Source organism: Mastomys coucha, unplaced genomic scaffold, assembly GCF_008632895.1.
Source record: "Mastomys coucha isolate ucsf_1 unplaced genomic scaffold, UCSF_Mcou_1 pScaffold13, whole genome shotgun sequence".
NCBI classification, from domain to species: Eukaryota; Metazoa; Chordata; class Mammalia; order Rodentia; family Muridae; genus Mastomys; species Mastomys coucha.
Window position 1 is genome coordinate 66,467,378 of NW_022196895.1, and position 21,503 is coordinate 66,488,880.

Below are 21,503 nucleotides of genomic sequence, written 5' to 3' on the forward strand. Positions count from 1 at the left end.
AAAAAAAAAAAAAAAGGGAAAGTAATTACAGGACTACTTAGTAATGATTTCTGTTTCTGACATATCCTAGTCTTGTGTCCAAATATACAGGAGATAGAAAACAGCAGGACGTCACCACCCATTGCTTTAGACGCTATAGATTGGTTGCCTATGTGGAAATGGACTTTGTTTATAGTGCTAAGAGTGTCATAGGCCCATCACCTCGCATTCCTGGTGCCCATGTTTACCATAAGAATTTCAAATAATGTTCCTTCTACCACCATTCTCTACAACTTACAGTAAAAGCCTAGTGTTGTTGACATGATAGTCCTTTTATTGACAATGATATAAAACAGCTGGAGAAATAATAGGAGGATAGCTTTTTTTTTACATTACCACATTATGGACACTTTCCTTTTGTCCTAGAATTTACTTCCTGCACCCATTTTTGCCTTATCTTACGTCGGATTTCTACACCACTGAATATTACTTTTTAATTATGCAAAGGTGATCTGGGAATGAGCACTCCCCAGCTTTCTGACCTTTTCCTGAGTGCACTTATCTGTGCACAGAGGGGAGCTCTACTCCAGCCTTCTTCCATTCAGCCATCAGTTCTTTTTGGACTTCTTCTGGAAGCTCATAGAAAACTTGAGGATCAATGTCTGGTGGGAAAGTAGGCTGCTCATGCACAGGATCTTGCTCTCTGTTTTCCAGGCCCTGGTGAGAGGTGCTGGCTGTCTGCCTGGGGCTGTCTGCAGTGCAGCGAGTGGAGAAATGCTGTTCACTCTGCTGATTTGGAAATGAATGAAAAACAGAAACAGCAGGGTTGGTATTGGAAAAGTGGAATCCTTGAGTCTCTGTAGAGCTTTTCGTTCGTTTGTCCTTTAACTTTAACTGATTATCTACATAATAGGAACAATCTTTTCCACAGGATGGATGGGAGGAGCTGCTAGTTTTCAGTCCCGATGTTCCCGGCTCACAGGGAGACATGGCTGATGCCTGCTTGCTCGTGAACATAGTATCTTTGGGGCTTAAGCAACTGGCTTGCATTTGCTTTGCAGAAAAGAAAGACAATACTCCTCTAGAGGCATGTAACGGACAACTTAAACTCCCTTTCCCTTGAAGATTGTCTCTACATTTTCCAGAAAGGATTTCTTCTTGAATATCTGCTGGAAGTTGCTTAAAGACTTCTTGGTCAACACCCTCTGGCAGCGACTGGAGTGGTATGTCACTCGTGTCTTTTTCTTTAGGAAAACAGGTGGCATCCAATGGAGGCTCCCCTGTTCTCGTGCTTTCAATTCTTCTACTTGGTAGACAATCACAGTTTGCATCTTTCTCCTTGTAGGAGTCTTCCTTATGGGTGTCCTTCACTTTCTACAACACAAGGGGAAGAGCAGAGCTCAGGAGTCCACCCACCTTACATGACAGCTGCAGTTCTCCTGCAGCTAGTGTCTCCCACAGCAGCAGACCTGCACGGGTGCCCTGCACGGGTGCCCAGCACCTTTGATCTTTTGGCATGAGTGCCAAGTATCTACAGAGAATAATCCATCCCAGTGTCACACACCACTGTGTGGCCTATCATCATAGTCATGTGGTCCTTGCGCAGAGTAGGAGACAAAACCTGCAGGAGGCAAAGCTCTCAGCAACCATGTGTTCCATAGCTAACTCAGTAGACTAAAGTGAGCCAATGCTGTTAAAAATATAAGCACAAAGCAAAAAGCACACACAAAAAAAAAATTTGGCTGATTTCTCAAAAATTACTTGTGTAATAACTTCATTTCTATAAAACTTTAGAAACACTCTCAACCTAAGTTTACTTAACTTTTCTATAAAATTTTTCACTTGAATTTCCCTTCTGGGTTTATATACCATAAAACATTCATGCACTCTACTACAGCTCAGCAATTATTATAATAGTATCCTAATCTTAGTACAATGGTAATTAATTTCTAGATATGCTTATATTTATAAGCCAATCAATAATATTTGTATAGACCTCCAGAAAATGTGTTAACACTTCCCAAAATAGAAGTGCCATAATAGCCATCTCTTTTATTCTGTGTTTACATTTTCCTCTTGAATTACAATATATTTAAGGCTAGCAACCATCCTGTGATAGGAACTATAAACAACTAAATCATCCGAAAAGTAGCATCTCAGAGAATTGGCAAACTGTCCTAAATACACATACAGATGGTGGCTTACCAGCAGTGTAGGCAGGGTGTACTTACAAAGCTGCACGTGCAGGAGTAGGCAGTTGTTGAGTGCGATGGCGTTAGGTAGCAGTCCATAGGCCCTTTCTTAGCACTGCTCAGGGCTTTCAGGTTGCAGAAGCACACACTTAGAAGAGTCAGGTGAAAGGGCATCTTTACGTTCACCATGTTTCGAAAAAGTTTCATAAGGATATCAATCAGGGGAGGTATCGCGTCATAATTTCCTAAATAAAATGTAGAAGGATGTAATAAGCATATGCATTGTAAATAAGTATGCAAAGCACAATATTATTTATATGACTTGAATTAAGAACTTAAAATCTAAATTGGGATCACCACACATCTTGATATTATTTACTAAATGTATTTTACTAATTATTTTAGATTCGTACCCTCTGAAGTCGGAAAATATTTTTAACTAAGTATTTACTGAGTTTATTGAGTAAATTTACTTTTATTATCTACTAAAACGCTTTCCTGATGTTAATTCCTGGTAAAATAAAACTAAGTTTAGAAGAATACAGAAAATTCTTTAATATGGCATGTTTCTAAGTCAAAGTTTGCTTTTTGAAGAGTTAAATATGCCATTTATCTTCTTAGAGAACTGACCCATACCTGTCCCTAACTTCTGAATGACGTGGGATGGGATAGGACACTGACGACTCTCTCGATTACAGTGTTTATCAGAGTATCGACGGATGACTAATCTTATTGTATGGGGCTTCCTTCCATCCTGGCATACTCTAAAAACAGAAATGGAAAACACAATAATGAAATTAATTAACATGACTTTAAGATGATGGAATACTTATTTACTGAAGTATCTTATAACTATAGCAACTAAATGTACCATAGAAAATGAAATAATAAAGTAATAAATGCTCAAAAATATCCAAATAAGTATCTCAGAGTCAACATAGTAAAGCCATGACAGCTATATATCTAATAGAGGACTAATAGCCAGAATATATAAAGAACTCAAGCTGGGCAGTGGTGGCACACGCCTTTACTCCCAGCACTTGGGAGGCAGAGGCAGGCGGATTTCTGAGTTCGAAGCCAGCCTGGTCTACAGAGTGAGTTCCAGGACAGCCAGGGATACACAGAGAAACCCTGTCTCGAAAAACAAAAAAAAAATAAAATAAAATAAAAAGAACTCAAAAGACAAGAAAACAACCCCACCTGCCAAAAAAAATAAAAATAATTTTCAACAGCCTTAGCAATTGGGGAAAAAGTAAATTAAAACTACTTTGCCATTTCATCTGATCTCACCTCACTCAATGGTCACAATATAGTAGATGGTAACAAGTGCTGGGAAGAATGTGTAGAAAGGAGACTGCTCATTCAGCTCTGTTGAGAATATAAACTGGGGTACTCATGAATTCAGTGTGTAGTGTCCTCAGAAAGTTAAGACAAATGTACCACATGACCTAACAATGGCACTACTGGGCGTACACCCACAGGCCCATCAATGGACCTGTGACATATAATATGAAGCAAGACCACACACTCTCAGAAAGAAAGAAACCACATGTTTTCTCATATGCAGAATCTAGCCAACAATACACACACACACACACACACACATACACACACATATGTATGTACAAGTGTGTGTGCACATGTGTGTGGGGGGTGGGTGTGTGTACACATATTAGGGGTACTGTATAAGGACAGAAAAACTTAGAAATAAGGGGATGAGGAAAGACTGAATGCAGGAAATGGTCATGAGCAATGAAAGATTATATAAAGCTAATTGTTTTTCTACCTTTTAATTTGGCCACAGATTTTTGGCTTGGGTACTAGACAATATTATACCTTGTGAGGTCACCTCGACCTAGAAAGACAAAATCTGCATGTTCTCTCTTACTTAAGAACCTTCAGGCTGGAGCTTCTACCTTGGAGTAAGTGTGGAATCCAGTCAAGGAGAAAAGGACTGTGTAGTGGGAAGGCCTGCAGTGAGGAGAGTAGAGCGCAGGTCTATGAAGGCAGGAGGGCAGGGGCGGGGGGAGGGTAGAGTGCAGAGAAGCAAGGGAGGGAGAAGTGACACTAAAGATGGTGACAGGGCCATACAGAATCCGTCCTACAGTGGGGGTAACGCTCCCCACAAACTCCACGCACTTATCAAAACGTGTCAGATGTGGCGTCCAGGGTGGGGTGGGGGCAAAAGATATTACAAGGTAATGCATGCAATTGTCACTGCTCTTAGTTGCATGCCCTAACTTGTGCTGTACTAAAGATACCGCACACTGGTCACAGGACTCGCAGAAATGAAGCTGGTACTAAGCTGGAAGCTCCCTACATCCCCTCCTCTGACTACGGCAGTGCAGGAATGTGCCATGCAGGACGCCAGGAAAGAGAGTTACCAGGAGCCCCACCCAGCTGGAAGTCCTGTCAACTACCATAATGACAAGCTGTGCTGGCTATTCTTGGTTGCCAACTTGACTACATGTGGAATTAACTAAAACCCAAGTGGCTGGGCACAACTGCTGAGGGGTTTTGGTTTTGGTTTTGGTGTTTTGTATTTTTTTATACTTTCCAATCATTCGAAGTGGGAAGACTCTTTTGAGGTGGGAAGAGCCACCTTTAATTTGGGCCACACCTGATGCTAGCCTCTATATAAGGACATAGAAGAAGGAAGCTTGCTCTCTGACTGCTTGCTCTCACTAGCACGTCCATTCCTTCACTAGCATTACATATATATAATTGGATTTAAAGTCTGTTGAACAGAAGGAACTCCATGCCTGGTGCTATAAGATTAGCCAAAACCTACAGCTGGAGAGGTTACAGGCCCTAGAGGGGCATCTACCTCACAGGCCCTAGAGGGGCACCTACCTCACAGGCCCTAGAGGGGCACCTACCTCACAGGCCCTAGAGGAGCACCTACCTCACAGGACCTAGAGGGGCATCTACCTCACAGGCCCTAGAGGGGCACCTACCTCACAGGCCCTAGAGGAGCACCTACCTCACAGGACCTAGAGGAGTACCTATCTCTACCATTTCACTCAGGTATACCATCTACTTGCCTTCTAAGTACTTATCCTAATGCTCACGATGACAGCAGCTCTCATCCACATCAGATAAGCTTCTTTCTGTAGCAGATGGAAGTAATTACAGAGAATCACAAATGGACAAAGTGCAGAGAATAAAAGTGCCCGTGTAGTGGCCAACCCTAATAATAGGAATCTACAACACAATCCCACACCCAAGGCTTAGTCAACAGTAAAGAAGAGAGAGATGAAGACAGTAAGAGCCAGAGGACTGCCACGAAATTTTCTTCTGGGCCTGACAGCGCTGATGTACCCATGAGCTACCAACAGTTAGGGTTGCCCATGCTAGATCACAAGAGTCCACATCAGCATGGGTGGCAGAAAGGGATGCACAGCCCCACACCAGCTGGGAGCTGTAGGCAATAGATGGCTAATGAGGGGAGAGACAGAAGGAGAGAACAGGGACAGAGCAGTATGGAGGAGCCTATGGGAGGAGTTGGCGGGGGGGGGGGGGGGAGGATAGCTATAATAAAAAACACATTCAAAAGAGATTCTCTACTTACCTAAAATTATACATGTATTTATATAAATAATATAAAATTTATAATTATATAATACCCATAAACTACATATAAGTACTTATTTCTATATATTTATATGTGGTTTAAAGAAGTCACAGCACTTGAAGTAATAATGTTTTCCCGCAGAGCCATGGACTGTCAGGTGCATGAGAAAGCCCCTCCCAAGCTGGTGCCTCCCAAGCTGGTGAGCAGGGCAGTCCAGAACCCTGAAAACAATACAGGCTACTGCAGTGCCCTAGATGGAAGGACTCCTAGAATTCTAAGGTGAGTGCCTGTTCATGAAGACAGCAAGCACTCTGGACACAGGATGTGGGCGTGAGAGTTAGAACTGACCCAGAAGCCTCATCCCTGAGGAGTGGCTCTTAGAATCAGGAAGGACAGTGCGGCCTGGCAAGGAGAAGCAGCGCTCAGCCATCCTCAGCTATAGCCTACACCCCGAAAGCAGTGACTACACTAGCCACAGTCCAGCAGTGGTGGAAGGGCGGCACCTGAGCCTTGGTGGTCACTAACAGCCACCTCATCGGACATGAGGTCTGCTCAACAGGACACTAGGAAAAGGCTAAACGCAACTTTAACCTAGTGCCTAGAGCCTGGCTCTTAAAAAACAGCTTACCTTTGTCTCCTACCTGTAGGATCAATCAATAAATTCTCTAGAAGAAAAATGTGTTTCAGACATACAGACACACAGCTATATGAAATTATTTTTATACCAGTCACTTGCATCCTATTAAGCTCAGGTACAGAAATGAGTCTGTCATAGCACAGCAATGTGGTGTTAGGGAGTACTGGCAACAGAGGCATGGACTGAGGACTCCAGACGTCTGCTGTCTCAGAGGGTTAGAGGACCTGCTCTCTTCTGGATCGAGTCTTCAGGTGGAAAACTTAAAGTATACAGCAAATACTTCCTCTGGTGTTTCCATGCGGAGGACCACTCTCCACAGCCACTGATTTCAGGTACGTGCGAGCTGAGGCAGAATGATGACCCAGTTTTAGCAGCAGAGTCCCCAGAAGATGGGGAGCCATCTCACTGGAGCTGAGTCATACTCTACCTCAGAGCAGGCGGCCAACAATGACGAGGCAAGCTGCATGTGATTTAGAGTCACATAGATCTCTGCAACAAACATCAGGCTGTCTCCTCTGGGTACAGCCAACTGTTCTTGGAACATTTCTGAAGCATACATGCTCTAAACCAATTTAGGACAACTCTAATGACATGAAGTGATGGGAGATGAAAACTTTCTTACAGGAAATGAGAAATGTACATTTGAAAGATAACAAGGGACAGCAGGAAAGCATTTCTTGCTCAGTTTATGTTACGTGTTTTTTTGTATATTTAGATCTCAGTTGACACATCATTGTTAACTGTCAGCTCAGAGCACCTTGTACGTACTTACACATTATACAAACACCTACTTAGAGATCCCTTGCTTTGACTCCACTGTCTTTTTGAGTCTGAGACAAGGGAGCCAGTTGTTCCCCTGCTGCCTCTCGCCCTGCTCGTTAGCACCTTCCTACTCTGAGCCATCATCCCACCGTGCTACACGAGGGCCATGAGAAAAGTGCCTACACGAGGACCATGAGAACTGTGGCAGGCCGACTCTTCTCTGTAGTTCCCATGTTAACTGAAAAGCAAGTCCTAATGTCTGGAGCACAGGCTTGCAACAGCTACAGGGAAGATTTAAAAATCCTTCTCATCTAAAGACTATAAGTCTAGGAATATTATGAGAAATACTGAAGAAACCTTTTAGGTAACCACTGTGGCTTAAGATCAATATAACCACTGTGTTACTTGAATGACAATTAATGGAAGTTGGTAATTTTAATTAAGAACATGAATAAGAGAAATCTAATGGCAAATGATCTATCTTGAATAACACTGTCTCATTCACAGTTAATCTGTAAAACCCAACATAGAACATGCGGTGGCTCTACATCCAGCATAAACATAAGAGATGGTGAGGCAACGTGAGACACACCTGTTCAAGAGACTGGAAAGTAATTCTTCAATCTTAGCTTTAGCTTCCACTTCTGAACAACACTTTTTAAACGTATCTTCTTCACTAAAGGACTACCAAAAAAGTATAAATAAGGTTAGTATAAAAGCAAACACAGGATTCATACCAAACAAGTACTCCACAAGCTCTTTGCGACCTATCTTTATGCATCACTAACACCAGATTCACTTTTGCGCTAAATCCTGGTGTGTGCAGTTGTGTGTACAGTTATTGTATGTGTAGTTATTGTGTGTGCAATTATTGTGCATGCAGTTATTGGGTGTACCGTTATTTTGCACCATGAGTCATGCAATTTTAAAGCACAAGGACCACCTCTAATTTCTCTACAGGACCACAGCAAGGCTCCCATGGCCCTAGAACCTTAATCTGAATTTATGCTTGGACAAGTTATTTTTTTATAGTGCAATGCCCTGGTCTTAAAGAGGGAAAGAGGAAGCACGAGGAGTGAGAAGGAAGGTCTGAACAAAGGGTGCTGCATATCTCTGAGCTTAGAGTGAAATTCAATGAGATGAGTATGTGGAGCCATTTCTGACGTGCCTACCATGTGAGAAAAAACCCTTGCTAACTGGATTAGTCTAAAAATTAGTGGATCCCCACTGTCCAAATCACTGGATTAGTCTAAAAATGAGGGTGTTTTAAAAGGTTAATATCTTTATATGTTTGTGTGTATATCAGGATTTTAAGGCAGTAACAACAACAACAACAACAACAACAAAATAGATAATTAGATTTAAAACTACTGGTAGGCAAGTTTCAGTTTCAGAATACTTGCTCATCCACAGAAATCAGTATCCCCTGGGAAAGAATCACACACAAGCTGCAAAGCACTCCAGAGTAGTGAGTACTAACACGCCTGGCAGCTTTAGCTTACACAGCATCATAGCCGCCACCCAGTAAACCAAACACCATGCTCACGTACCTGCGGTGGCCCTGACGGTGTCACAGGAGACTTGTCCTCACCAAAGCTGAGCTTCTGGATGCGCTGAGCAACTGAAGTTCCTAATTCCTTTTCTAATGTTTTGGTTGGAAAGGTTTGCAGATCACGCACACTACTGATTCCCAGCACTTCGAGACGCTTGGCAGTTTTATAGCCGATACCTAAACAATAGAAATACACAGTGGTATGAAGGCTTTGCTTCTCAAACCCAAGCTACTCTCAATATTAAAGATGTTTCCACCATATGGCTCCAGGGTACCACTCAAAGTCTTGTGTGAAAAAAGTACTTGCACATATATCTTCACACAGATTTGTCTCCCAAAACGCATTTCAGGTTTTTGGTTTTCTCCAAAAAGCCAAGTGTATGCCTCTAGGAATTAATTGCATAGTTTAAAGAAATTACAACAAAGCCAATATACACTCTTCAAATGTATTTGTCTTACCAGGCATTTCCTTTATGTGGTTCAAACTGTGAATGAGATGTTGACAGCTTTCAGGTAATAAGACTGTCTGTTGATTTGGTTTAAAAACACCAGACACTAACTTTGCCAAGAGTTTATTAGGAGCCACTCCAGCACAGCCCGTGAGCCCAAGCTGACTATACATGGCTTCCCGCATCTCTGCTGCAATCTGCGATCCAACCACAAGTCTCAGGTGCATGACGTTGTGTAGGTTCACGGCTGTAACGACAATGGCATTACCACAAAAGCATTAATTTCCCCTCTCACGAAGAGGGTTCAAAGAGCCCAGGATTTTGTTGATACTCCTCCCTCAACACTCCCCCACTGCTCTTCTAACAGCTTCTTTAGTTTGTCCTGGGTCATTACAAACTGAACAGATACCAAGGGCCTGTGATAAGGAATGCATGTGTGAGTGCTCACTCACTAACAGACTGAAAATGCAGTTCCTGGTAGTTCTGGCTGACAGGCATTCACCTTTACCAATAAAAAAAACAGAAGGAAACACACACTAGGGAAACAGACGTAGCTTTAGAATGATGTCTAGATGACACGTACCACATGAACACCCTGCTGGAAAAAAAAAGCTTGCCCACAGGTTAGGAGTTCTGCTTATGATACCATAGGGAAGTTATAAAGAAACACATTTTCTTTGGTGTGGATCCATCCTAGGACGCATGCTGGAAGGACGTGGAGATGAAGTGTCTGTCACAGGACTTACTCCCCTGAAGCTCAATTGGCCTAGCTGAGAGCACACGCACAGTCCACAGAGGCAAGATAAAATCAACGTGCCAAAATGATAACTGCTTCTCTATAACAGACAAGAGCGTCCACACCATGATTCTGCTTGTTTATATACTGGTTTGAAAGAAACTGCTTTTAGATCTATGTGTGTAGCCAAGCACTTGGGAGGCAGAGGTAAGCTGATCTCAAAGTCTAAAGCTATCCTGGTCAACCCTAAGTTCCAGGCCAGCCAGGCTACATAGTGAGACTGGTTTCAATTAAATAACTTATATAAAAGAAGAAAAAGTAATAATTAGGCATTCTTCATTTGAAATATGAAATCTAGCTCTCTCTACACTGATCCTGTCTTTTCCAAACAGTAAGGTCTGCATCTGCTTTAACAGCTGCACAAAGATGTATCTGTATCTCTCTGGCTTTTCACCCTAGAGCCTGGCAAAAAGGCACAGCACAATCTACACAGGAGAGGAGGCTCCGCGTCTCCCAGACACACAGGTTCTGCCCCTGTTGTCTGTGGCGGTGATCCAGGCCACTCTAAACAGGGGCAGATGAGGAAGTCCATGCTGAGCTAGAGGACTGACTATGTCAGGCCACTCTTACATGAAAGCCTGTCCTCTACATTCATTCTCCAGCAGTCACAGGTGTCTAGAAGCCTAATTAGATATTCCCAGGCACTAACTACAACTTATTTACAGACATGAAAATCCCAGGAAAAAATACCTGTCTTCCACACTTTCTTCATATGTGAAGATTAACCATGTCACTTTTTGCCAATAGTTGCTAATGGTCACTTGAACTGATTAGCCTGAAGCCTGGGGGAAGTCACCAGCAAATAGTAGATTGGCTTGTGACAAAAGGCCTGGACAAGACATAGCCAGGACCCAACATGGGAGTCTCAGTTCTCGGAGGAGCAGAAGGGATCAACAACACATTTAGCCTACCTCAAAATTCAGAATTAAAAATGACCAAGGAGGGGCTGGAAAGATGGCTCAGTGCTTAAGAACACTGACTGCTCTTCCAGAGATCCTGAGTTCAATTCCCAGTAACCACATGGTAGCTCACAACCATCTGGAATGGGATCCAATGCCCTCTTCTGGTGTGTCTGAAGACAGCAACAGTGTACTCATATATATAAAATAAAAATAAATCTTTAAAAAAATGACAAAGGAAAAAGTAATAAGTCAACATCTGTAAGTTAAGGACAATCTACAGAGGTAGAGCTCTTAAAAATAAGGAGCAGAAAGAATAAGAGGTTAATGGCCTCAGAGAGACGAAAGCTGCACCTGAAGGGACACAGTTCTACACACCAGTCAACTTTTCTGAATCCTTGACGTGACTGGCACCACATCATTTTGGCCGTCTTAGACACTGACTGACATAGTTACACAGCTGTCAGTGAGCTCACTGGCTATGGGATGTGCGCACTTACAGTCACCACACTGACTGACATAGTTACACAGCTGTCAGTGAGCTCACTGGCTATGGGATATGTGCACTTACAGTCACCGAGGGGACGCAGAGGACGCACTCACACTGGCTATTGTAAACATGGCCGAACACAGTCACGGACGGAAGCTCATCACTTGGAAGCTGCTGCAGTCGTTTCTCAACCATTTCTGTTAGATCCACAAAATTTTCATCAAATCCAAGTCTCTCGACAGCTGGACTAAATTCCTCCAACAATTCTAATTGAAATAACATTGGAACACAGATATAATTAAGTTACAAACTAGAATGGATCTTACTGTTTAATGACTAAGGTAGCAAGTATAACATATAAAATATGTGCATATCGTATGTATGATACAATATGCACCACAGTTTCACACCTTTTAATCTTTTTACTTAAGTTTTTTATTTCATGTATGGGCATTTTGTTGATATGTGGGTCTGTATAGTACTGTGTGTGTATGCCTGGTACCTACAGAGGCCACAAGAGGGTACTGGATCCCTAGAACTAGAGTTGCAGATGTTTGTGAACCCTCATGTAGGTGCAGGAAATAGAACCCAGATCATCTGGAACAGCAGCCAGTGCTCTTAACTGCTGAGCCATCTCTCCAGCTCAGCTCCGCATGGAATCTTGGATAATGTCCTCAGTTAACAGACTTTTGAGTAGAGGTAATATTCAAAGAAAAAAAGCCCAAAAATAATATCCCCAGGGTAATGATTCACAGTAATAAATCTAACTCAATCTTTTTCCACATCCATAACTTTTTTATCTGTAGTATACTTAAAAAATAAATAAATAAAACAACCCATGCTTAAGAGGCAGCTAAAATCTTGAAGTGGATATCAAGAAATAAATGGCTATTCATTTTCTCCTTACAGCTGTAATAGTGAAAGTGGCTTACTTATATAATCAAAAATTTGTATTTAATTTATTTATCTGGAAGTATATGAAGTCACCTTCTTATATAGTTTAAAAAATGTATTACACTTAATTTTTTGGTGGAGGAAGGGGGGGCACATGCTACAATATGTATGGAGATCTGTCCAAGTCAGTTCTTTCCTTCTACCAAGTGGGTGCCTGGATGAACTCCAGTTGCTAGGTTTGACATCAAGAGTCTCTATTCACTGAGCCACCTGCCAACTCCTTAATAATTTTTGAAGTGGGCAAACCCCAATTTTTTTTAAAAGGTGTTAGGCAAAAAGAACTATATGGCGCTTTCTTTTGTAACAGTCACCCTACATAAACATGCTACATATACAGCCTCTAGCTTGTACCCGTGACCTTATAGGACATCTCTCTGTAGCGACTCAAGTCTTCTCCATTCACTAGGACCAGCTGAGGGCACTTTTCTTTTGCATCTCTGACATTCATAAGCTTCTTCACTCCCAGTTTCCTGGCTTCATAGTTGCAAGTAACCACCAAGTATTTCTGTTGCACACCTATAAAAACAAAACAAAACAACAACAAAAAAAAAACCAAGACTCCTCTGAGGAAATGATACAGAAGTGAGCATTTTAAAATACAGTTTCCCAGCTTCACGCTGTGACAGTGTAGGTGGTAACCCACTGTTTGCTGCTGTGGTCGTTTGCAGCAATAGGGCTCAAACCCACAGCCGTGTGCATGCATGCTTGTCCAGGGCCTCACCACTGCAAGATCAGAGCTCTTGGGCCTTTGCTGCACACGCCCCCTCCCATTCCCTTTCACAGCGGCCTTGAACTCACCAAGTAGCACCAGCTGGCCTTTCACCTTTCCACCTCTGCCTCCCTTTTGCAAGTGCTAGGATTACAGGATTTTGTACCACCTTACCCAGACAAGTGGGTTTTGGCAAGAACAAAAAGATAACTGAGTTAAGAAGAACCACCCCAATTAAAATTCTAAGAAATATCAGGTTTTCAAGCTGTTTCCCATTTACACATTATAAAATAATTAGAGAAGAAAGAGATCATATACTAAGTAAGAAACCACTGAATAATTGTAGCAGAAATTCCATATAAGAATGTGGACAGATACCAGTACCCAAAGGGAAGCGGTGTTTCTCAAATTTAAATTACCCTCAAGTCAATATACTCTTTGGAATTTTCAGTGATAAAACATGAATTGAATCCTTCTAAGATTCTTTTTCAGACAACTCAAAGCCCAACTAATTTTATAAATTAATTCTGTCATGTAATACTCTTAGGTATGTTTACCAAACAGTAAGTCTGATGAAAATAACAACTGCAACGGAAAACAAACAAACAAACCCTGGCTTGATGTTAGAAAAACTCATTTACCTTCTGAGCAAGCTGCCAGTGAATATAAGCAATATTCTAAAAGCCAAGCCACAGAAATCATGAGAAATCTTGTGCCAGTAAGTACCCTAAGCAACGAACTATAGCTCATAATTTGTAGTGCTACCATGAGGAATTATTTTAGGCTTCTTTTTAAAATTGACATTATGACCACCTATAGAACACATTAACATTTTTTACCAAGCATTTAGGATGGCTAAACGTATGTGCTTTTCTCTTTTTTATACAAGTTGATTGTTTCATGACACTGTGAGTCATATTTATCCGCAATATATAGAATGAAAATGTGGAAATACCTAAATCCATTCTTTTTGCATATTTTTAAACCTGACATCATAAGACAGAACATTAGTGTGGCAGATACATTTTTTGTTTCAATATCTGAAAGTCACTGAGTCCAAAAGCTATATACAAAAAGGCCAGACCAGTAAACTCCTTAGCTAAAAGGACTTCCCATAGTGTGTCCCGGCCTGACCTGTTTGCACACTTACACTCTTTTCATGATAACCACTTATATCTACTTCTTTAATCACAAAACACCTTTCAGTACCAAGTAACTACTGAGCATCTTGTACTAATCAGAAATGACTTAAGAGGGGAAAAACTGATGGCCTACTTTAAATCCTTGACCTCTTAGGAAAGCTTAAAAATTTAGTCTCACTCTGAAGAACTAAAACCTAGACATCCCTTTGTCCTTCACAGAATCATAGGCTGGACTGTGACTTATAACACCGAACCAGGTACTAGAAGAAAAGGAAGGAAGTTGGGAACCCAAAGGCTGCCCTTTATGCTAACAGTAAAACATCCTTTCTGTGTGCACGAAAGAAGGCCCACTCCTTACCTAATGCATGAGCCTATAGAAATAAGTCACTACGTCTACTAAGAGCCTATTGTGCTTTCTGTTCATGTGTTACCTATGCTAATGTCAGCTTTATTAAAGGGGAAAGGCTTGGGCACATTTACTCTTGGTTGCAAAGCAAATACAACTGCCAACAAAGTACGCAAAAAAGGACTCCAGGAACTTTCTTAATAGAGTTAATAAAAATGGTTGAAGCTAATTTTATCATCACTTAACAAAGATACCATCAATATGGATTACCTAAAGGTTTATCCTTTAATTCTGGATTGGAGATCATTTCTACTTGGGCATAGAAGCAATCCAGATCCACATGGACTATGACTCTCGACGAAAAGGTTTGTGTTGGTGCCCCTTGATCGCAAACTGCTGCACAATACACAAAGAAGAACAAACATATTCAGGCTGCTTTTCATCAATGAGCAACTAACAGGTCCTTCAAACATTTTATCTGATAAAGAATGTAGAGTGGCTTCAATTCAACACTCATCCCCTCCCTCCCTTGGACTTATGAAGTATCCAGTGCCCACTTTTTGTATGCTCTACAGTATCTACAAATCATAAAGACATGAAACGCCATCAACAAAAAGGTCTTCAGTCCTGCTTTAATTAATTAACTAATTTAATTAATTAACTAGAATTTCTTCAGCTACCTTTTTTTCTGAGTAGTTAATCTAAGGGGGAACTCTTGATCAATAATGGATGGCACAAAACCTAGTACTACGTTAAGTTTTTTCCGAACCTTTGAACAGGTGAGGCAAAGAAACTGTAGCAATATTATTTTCAACCAACTTGAGACCCAGTCAAAGCGGCCTGGTTCCTACATTTAAAAACACCAAACCAACACAACCCGTGGGTTCCAGGACACTAAATTTAGCTCCCACAAGAGTTAAGATTTCCTGTTTTAAAGTCCCCAGTGCCTACAACAGTGTCTGAGGTGCAACAGAAAAACGAATAGTTTAAGCACTCAATTAAAAAACTGAGTATCTAATTTTAAAACCTGGGGTCAGGGCTGCACCTGAAGCCATCAGGCCAGTGAGTAAACAGTAGTTTATGTGTCTGACAGGAAGCCACAGCAATAGTTTCCCTTCCTTAGTTACAAAAGAGCTCAACCTTGTGACCCTAGGCTAGGAAAAGCACATGTGTGGGGAAACCGACAAGACCTGGACATATGGTATCTTCCATTAAAGAGGATTGGTTGTGTACAGACTTTAATTTAGATATATGTACCAAGGCGATGTAAAATGTTGATATAATGGAAACATGTCTGCCACAACTTTTCTGTTAACTGGAGGTGGGACGTGTCAGGGAATGGGAAGCCAGCGCCGATCCTGGCGTCACGAGGCTGGGGTGAAGTGGTCACCTAGGGACTCCAGCCTGCTTGCTAGGCCGAGCCCAGGTCTCGAAGCATAAACGGGCGACTAAATCCACCTATTCTCTGATTGGGAGCCGCCAGAAGCATCAGGGATCCCCACCGGAGGTCGAAAAAGGCCTGCCCGCCCTGGAGACAGGTGCACCCCACCGGGGTGCGCAGGAATGCAGCAGTCATGCCAGGCTCCGGGAGCCAACGCCGAGTGCCCGCACTCTCCAGGCCCGAACGGGACCAGAAGGTCCGCGACCCAACGACCGCCCCGGGCTCCCGCCCTTCACGTCCTTCCCTCCCTTCCCGCCATCACCCGGACGGCGCGCACCCCGCAAGCTGCCCGCCACCCCCGCGTCCGAGGGCTCCATGGCACGAGGAACGTCTTCTTCCTCCGCCGGGCCGCCTTCCTCCTCCGACTCCACCCCCATCTTCCCTGCGGGCCAACCGCAGCGCAGCTGCTGCACGGTCTCCTAGGAAACCATGGCCCAGCCTCCAACCTCGCGCCGGCGCACTGAAGCGAAACAGCCTGAGTGGCAGAGGCGGGGCCAAGGGTTTGGTTGTGGTTGGTAAGTGGAGTTAGAGGCCCCAGATGTCTCTTCTTTTCTTTAATCTTTTTTTTTCTTTTTCTTTCTTTAAAAAAAAAAAAAAGTATGTGAGTTCAAGTGCCCACAAAAGGCCAGAAAAGAGCGTTGGATCCCCAGGAACTGGAGTTAACTGGAATTAACTGGGGTTTGTGAGCCCCTGGTGGTTTCTGGGAACTGCTCTTGGGTTCCACGGAAGAGCAACATGCATTCTCACCCCTGAGACATCTCTTCAATCCCATTCCTTCCTTTTATTGATTCAGTTTTCCCCAAGGGCTTCAGTGTTCGGCTCATGTAAAAAGAAAAAAAATCACTTTATATATATACATATATTCTCTTTCCAATGATTAAGAAAACTGTTAACCCCTAAACCTGAGTGACCACGTAAAAGACATGATTAGCAAAAATGTGGAGGTTTGTTGAGATTTGTTTTATTTGGAGAGAGACTGATGCATTGAACCCGTGATTGGTTTATGTAAAAAAAAAAAAAGTAATAGGGCTTTGACACACTAGCTTTGGGTCATTAAATCACCATTATAGACTGATTTTACAGACATGACTTTGAGTATATTATGTAACTGCTCTGAACCTGTACTGTAAAAACAAACAAAACAACGTACACTCGATTACATAAATGGAAAAAAAACATAGTTTAGTATTTTAATGTCTATAAAGCACCTAGCACATTAGGAGCTCGCTGTATCCGTGCCTTCTCTCAGGGTGCATGCATGTGGATATTCGATTATGTGTCCTGATACATTTCTCTCCCTACCTTGGTGGAGTAGAACATACTGATTGTAGAGAGAAAATGCCACACTTTGCCTTCCTATTGCTTTGATAACCACCATGACTAAAAGCAACACGGGGAGAAAAGGGTTTATTTGCCTTATCTTCAACCTGCTTTCTTCTACCACTCAGAACCAACTCCTCAGGAGCAGCACTGCCTACAGTAGGTGGGGCCCACCCACATCAATCATTAACCAGGGAAAGGCTACCCAGACAAGCCTATGAGCCAATCTGATGGAGGCATTTTCTCACTTGAGATTCCTTCTTCCCAGATGACTTTACCTGGTTTCAAGTTAATGGAAAAACTAATCAGCACACACACACACACACACACACACACACACACACACACACACACGTGTCAAAAGACAAAACACCCTTAGGCTGTTTAAGCCCTTTAGAGAAATAGCCATTTATTTTCGGCCTTTGTGTCTTGTCTGGAACGTATTGTTAAGTTTAGCAAACTGAGAACCTCTACCAAGTGCTGTGACATCTGAAAACTCCTGGAAATATTTGCTGCATTCGATGTATTTATAAGCTGTACCGATTATAACTGCTCTAGTCCTTTGACTAAAGACAGTTCACGCCATCACTTTCATTTTGCAATGTGGCATTGGGGATAGCTTAAAAATCCATGATCCTCTACCACAGTGTCATGTGACACTTCCTGGGGAGATGGGGGACACAAGTCTGCTCAGCCTGGATAGGAAACTCAGAACAAAGCAGAGACACCACCCGAGTTCACCGGAAGTGCGGGTGAAGGGGTTACGAAGTCAGGATCATGGGAAGCTCTAAGGCAAATGCATCATCTAAACCCACTCCAGCAGGGCCGATGACTCCAGAGTTGTCAAGGTGCCTGGAGGTAGAAGGAAATTTCCGTATAACATATGGTTATTCTCATTTGGCTCAGAACACACTTTTTTTTCCACAGAAAAGTTATTAAGTTATATGAACAATTAACATACATGTGAATAATACATTATTTTTTTTACATGATTCTACTCCCTCCTCCTCTCCCTCACCCCATCTTCTCTACTTCCTCTTCTCTACTACCTAGTTCAGACTGGCCTTGAACTAACTCTTAATCCACTTCCCTTGACCAAAGAACTTCTGAGATTAGAGGCATGGGCAACCGTGCTCAGAGGTGATTCTGCTTCTTATCAAGGATGAAATGGAGGGGGGGCTGTCTTAGAAATGAGAAGTCTTTTAAAAAGTGCCAGTGCAGACATGCAGAGTAATAGCAGTGACACAGTATATGTGTCTGTGTGTCTCTGTGTGTCTGTGTGTATTTGTATGTATGTTTCCAATATATTTCTTTACAAATCACCATTGCATATTTAATTCTTAGACACATGTCGCAATTCCCAAAAAAAGTCTACACATAGGATTAAGAACCATACTGTCCCGTGTAAGTTTCTAAGGGAAGGAAGCATGTTATTGACCTACCCAGCTATGCTGCCTTGGAAATCAAACAACGACCAGCATTCATGATATCCTAAGGGTGAAGTAGTGGCTCACACACCTTAGGTGTAACCAACAGCTCCCTAATTGGATTTAAGACCATTCATCTAAAGGAAAATTATGCTTGGTAGTGGAAACCTAGCTAACTACTCAAGTCATGGAGTTTGGAGGAGAGCCAACATAAAACAGCTTTACTAAATCAGCCTAATTCCTAACCGCATTCTAAATATTCGTTCTTATACCTACCCATAAGCATAGGTCTCACCCCTCAAAAAAAAAAAAAAAAAAAGTCTTCCAACAGATGTAAACCTTTACAGAAAACCACAACCAGTCCCAAGTGCTGAGAACACATGACCATGTGGTCCCCAGCACCAACTGGTCTATCTGCAACACCATCCTTGCACCTTGCCCGGAGATCACAGCAGAAGCGACAAGTAGTAAGAGTGTGAGAACAGAAAGAGCAGGAAGTTTGCTGTGAGATTTCATCGAGAAATGTCAGAGAAGCAATACACGTGAAGTGCGATCGAGTGTCTGCCTAAGCAGGACGTGAGCAACGGTGACACCAATAGGCACGACAGCATGGAAGGGGGAAATCTAGACAAGGAACTACAGGCAAGTAAGGAATGCAGGGAGTAGCCTTCCCTAGGAAAGAGGCCTCACCCCGCTTTGTTCATACCAAACCAAGTGGTCAGCACTGAGCTCCTCCACATCGCAGTAACATACAGACTGAGCAGGTTGTGTTCATATATGAGCTCCTCCACATCGCAGTAATATTATACAGACTGAGCAGGCTGTGTTCATCTATGAGCTCATCCACATCTCAGTAACATTATACAGACTGAGCAGGTTGTGTTCATATATCTAGGAATATCTAAATGTATATACGTATAGTTATAACAACAACAGAAAAAGAAACAGGTCATGAATTTAAGAAAGCAAGGCAGGGGTGCAGAAAATAGAGTTAGAGGAAAGAAAGGGAAAGGGGAAATGCTGTAATTATATTTTAATTTCAAAATATTTTTTAAAAAATGCTGCTGCTTCAGAGAATTCTATTTGGCAAAGCTAAAAGCAAAACTTCAGAATTACGTTTCTCTTTGGCCATGAGTGTCTCTTGGACTATAAATCAAGGCTCCAATTCCTTGTAAACAACTAGGGTTGGGTTTTTTTTTTTCTTTTCCTTCCAATTCTTCTTGCTTGAGAATGATGCAAACCACCAAAACAGCCTGACATAGGACTCCAGTCCCGTCCGAGGAGCCCAAGGCTCACTACCATTCAGCAGGTTGCTTGTGTTAAACAAGCCAGCATTGAGAAGCAGCACACACACGGTCCAGTCCTCATTACTCAGTTGCATTTATTTCCCTGTCAATTGTCGGACTTGAAGAGTGGCTTTTAATTTAGTAGAAAGATGGACAAGTGGAGCCCTCGAGATGCTGGCAAGCATGCAGGATGCAGAACTAGCTCTGTGAGTCACACGGGACCTACGCTTGCTTTAATGTTCTGCCGTTGACTAGTGTTCGTAACCATTTTTTTTTTTACAAGAGTGCATTTTCGTTCTGTAACTGAACCCCACATATTAATTAACCAGTGCTGGGATAAGGGGGAAGAATAGAAGTGACACCCACAAAATGACACCTACAAAAGTCCAGAGTGTCAAAACACAGCTGATGGCTCCAACCAGGTTATTTCACAGCATAATATTAACGGCTCCCGATTGTAGATGTTATCACTCTCATTTCACCAAAGATGAAAAGGGTGAGGAGGAGTGTGGCCGATGACTCAAGCTTGCAGTCCCTAGCATCTGGGAGGTGAAGCAAGGGAATCAGGAGGACAAGCATATGTGTGTGTGTCAGGCTGCACCCGATGAAATCCTCCCCTCTTGGTGAAGGAGGGAGGTGTGGGGGTTAGGGAAGAAAAAGGTCCTTGCTTGAAGATATGAATCTAGCTACGGCAGATCCACTTTTCATAGTTCTCCACAGGAAAAATGAAATAATTTGTCTTCAGAGAAGAAATCAATGCCCCTTGGCCATTTTCCATTGTGCTTCAAACAGCAAGCCCTTTTGAGAGGGAAGAGTATTTCTCAAATATACTAGCAGGCTGTGCTTGCTCGTTCTATGTCAAGTTGACACATGCTAGAGTCATTTGGGCAACCTCAAATGAGAAAACGGCCCATCAGGTTGCCCCGTGGGCAATCCTCAGGTGCTTCTTCCTGACTAATGATTTATATGGGAAGGCCCAGCTCAGCCGTTCTATCCCTAGACTGACGATCCAGGTATTATAATAAAACAAGCTGAGCCAGCAGCATTCTCACAGGGCCTCTGCCTCAGTCCCTGCCTCCAGGTTCCTGCTGTGAATTCCTGCCCTGACTTCCCTCAGCGATGGACTCTTCCTTGGAAACATAAACTGAAATAAACACATTCCTCCTCCTCAGGTCGCTCTTGGTCATGCTTTTGGTGGGTGTTTGTTTGTTTGCTTGCTTGCTTTTTTTTGTTTGTTTTGTTTTGTGTGTGTGTGTGTGTGTGTGTGTTTTTTTTTAACAGAAATAGAAAAGTAACTACGTAAGTGACATATTTCTTTGCTTGAAACTATTTCTTCACAGTTTTAATTATTAGATCGTAATCTAGGATAATGTTAGGAAATGTCTTAAGATCTGATTGTGTATTTAAATACCAAATGAGAAATATAATGAAATAATAATTTTAAAAATATTTATGGGAGTGAATGAGATTGGAGAGCATTGCTAGTGGATCAAAAAAAAAAAAAAAGAGGGCAGCCAGCCACAATGGCGTGCACCTGCTAGAAACAGC

At 42.3% G+C, this 21,503-nt stretch overlaps 1 protein-coding gene across 6 annotated transcripts in view; it reads right to left on the bottom strand.

Moving 5' to 3' along the window:
• The window catches only part of Poli (DNA polymerase iota), a 35,777-nt gene extending 19,339 nt beyond the window's left edge, over positions 1-16,438 (bottom strand). For 3 of the 6 annotated variants that reach the window (XR_004117361.1, XM_031365983.1, XM_031365982.1), the window contains exons 1-10: positions 16,200-16,353; positions 14,752-14,877; positions 12,636-12,800; positions 11,444-11,596; positions 9,156-9,392; positions 8,695-8,873; positions 7,737-7,828; positions 2,808-2,935; positions 2,211-2,416; positions 522-1,353 (exon numbers count right to left, since the gene is read on the bottom strand). Coding sequence is in view for 5 of the 6 variants with exons in the window: in XM_031365983.1 (XP_031221843.1) it covers positions 538-1,353; positions 2,211-2,416; positions 2,808-2,935; positions 7,737-7,828; positions 8,695-8,873; positions 9,156-9,392; positions 11,444-11,596; positions 12,636-12,800; positions 14,752-14,877; positions 16,200-16,299 (2,202 nt within the window). In the remaining variant the exon portion in view is untranslated. Of the gene's footprint in view, positions 1-290; positions 1,354-2,210; positions 2,417-2,807; positions 2,936-7,736; positions 7,829-8,694; positions 8,874-9,155; positions 9,393-11,411; positions 11,597-12,635; positions 12,801-14,751; positions 14,878-16,199 lie in introns of those variants that run through there. The other 3 variants (XM_031365981.1, XM_031365984.1, XM_031365985.1) reach the window with 3 other exon arrangements.
• Positions 16,439-21,503: the final 5,065 nt, after the last annotated feature.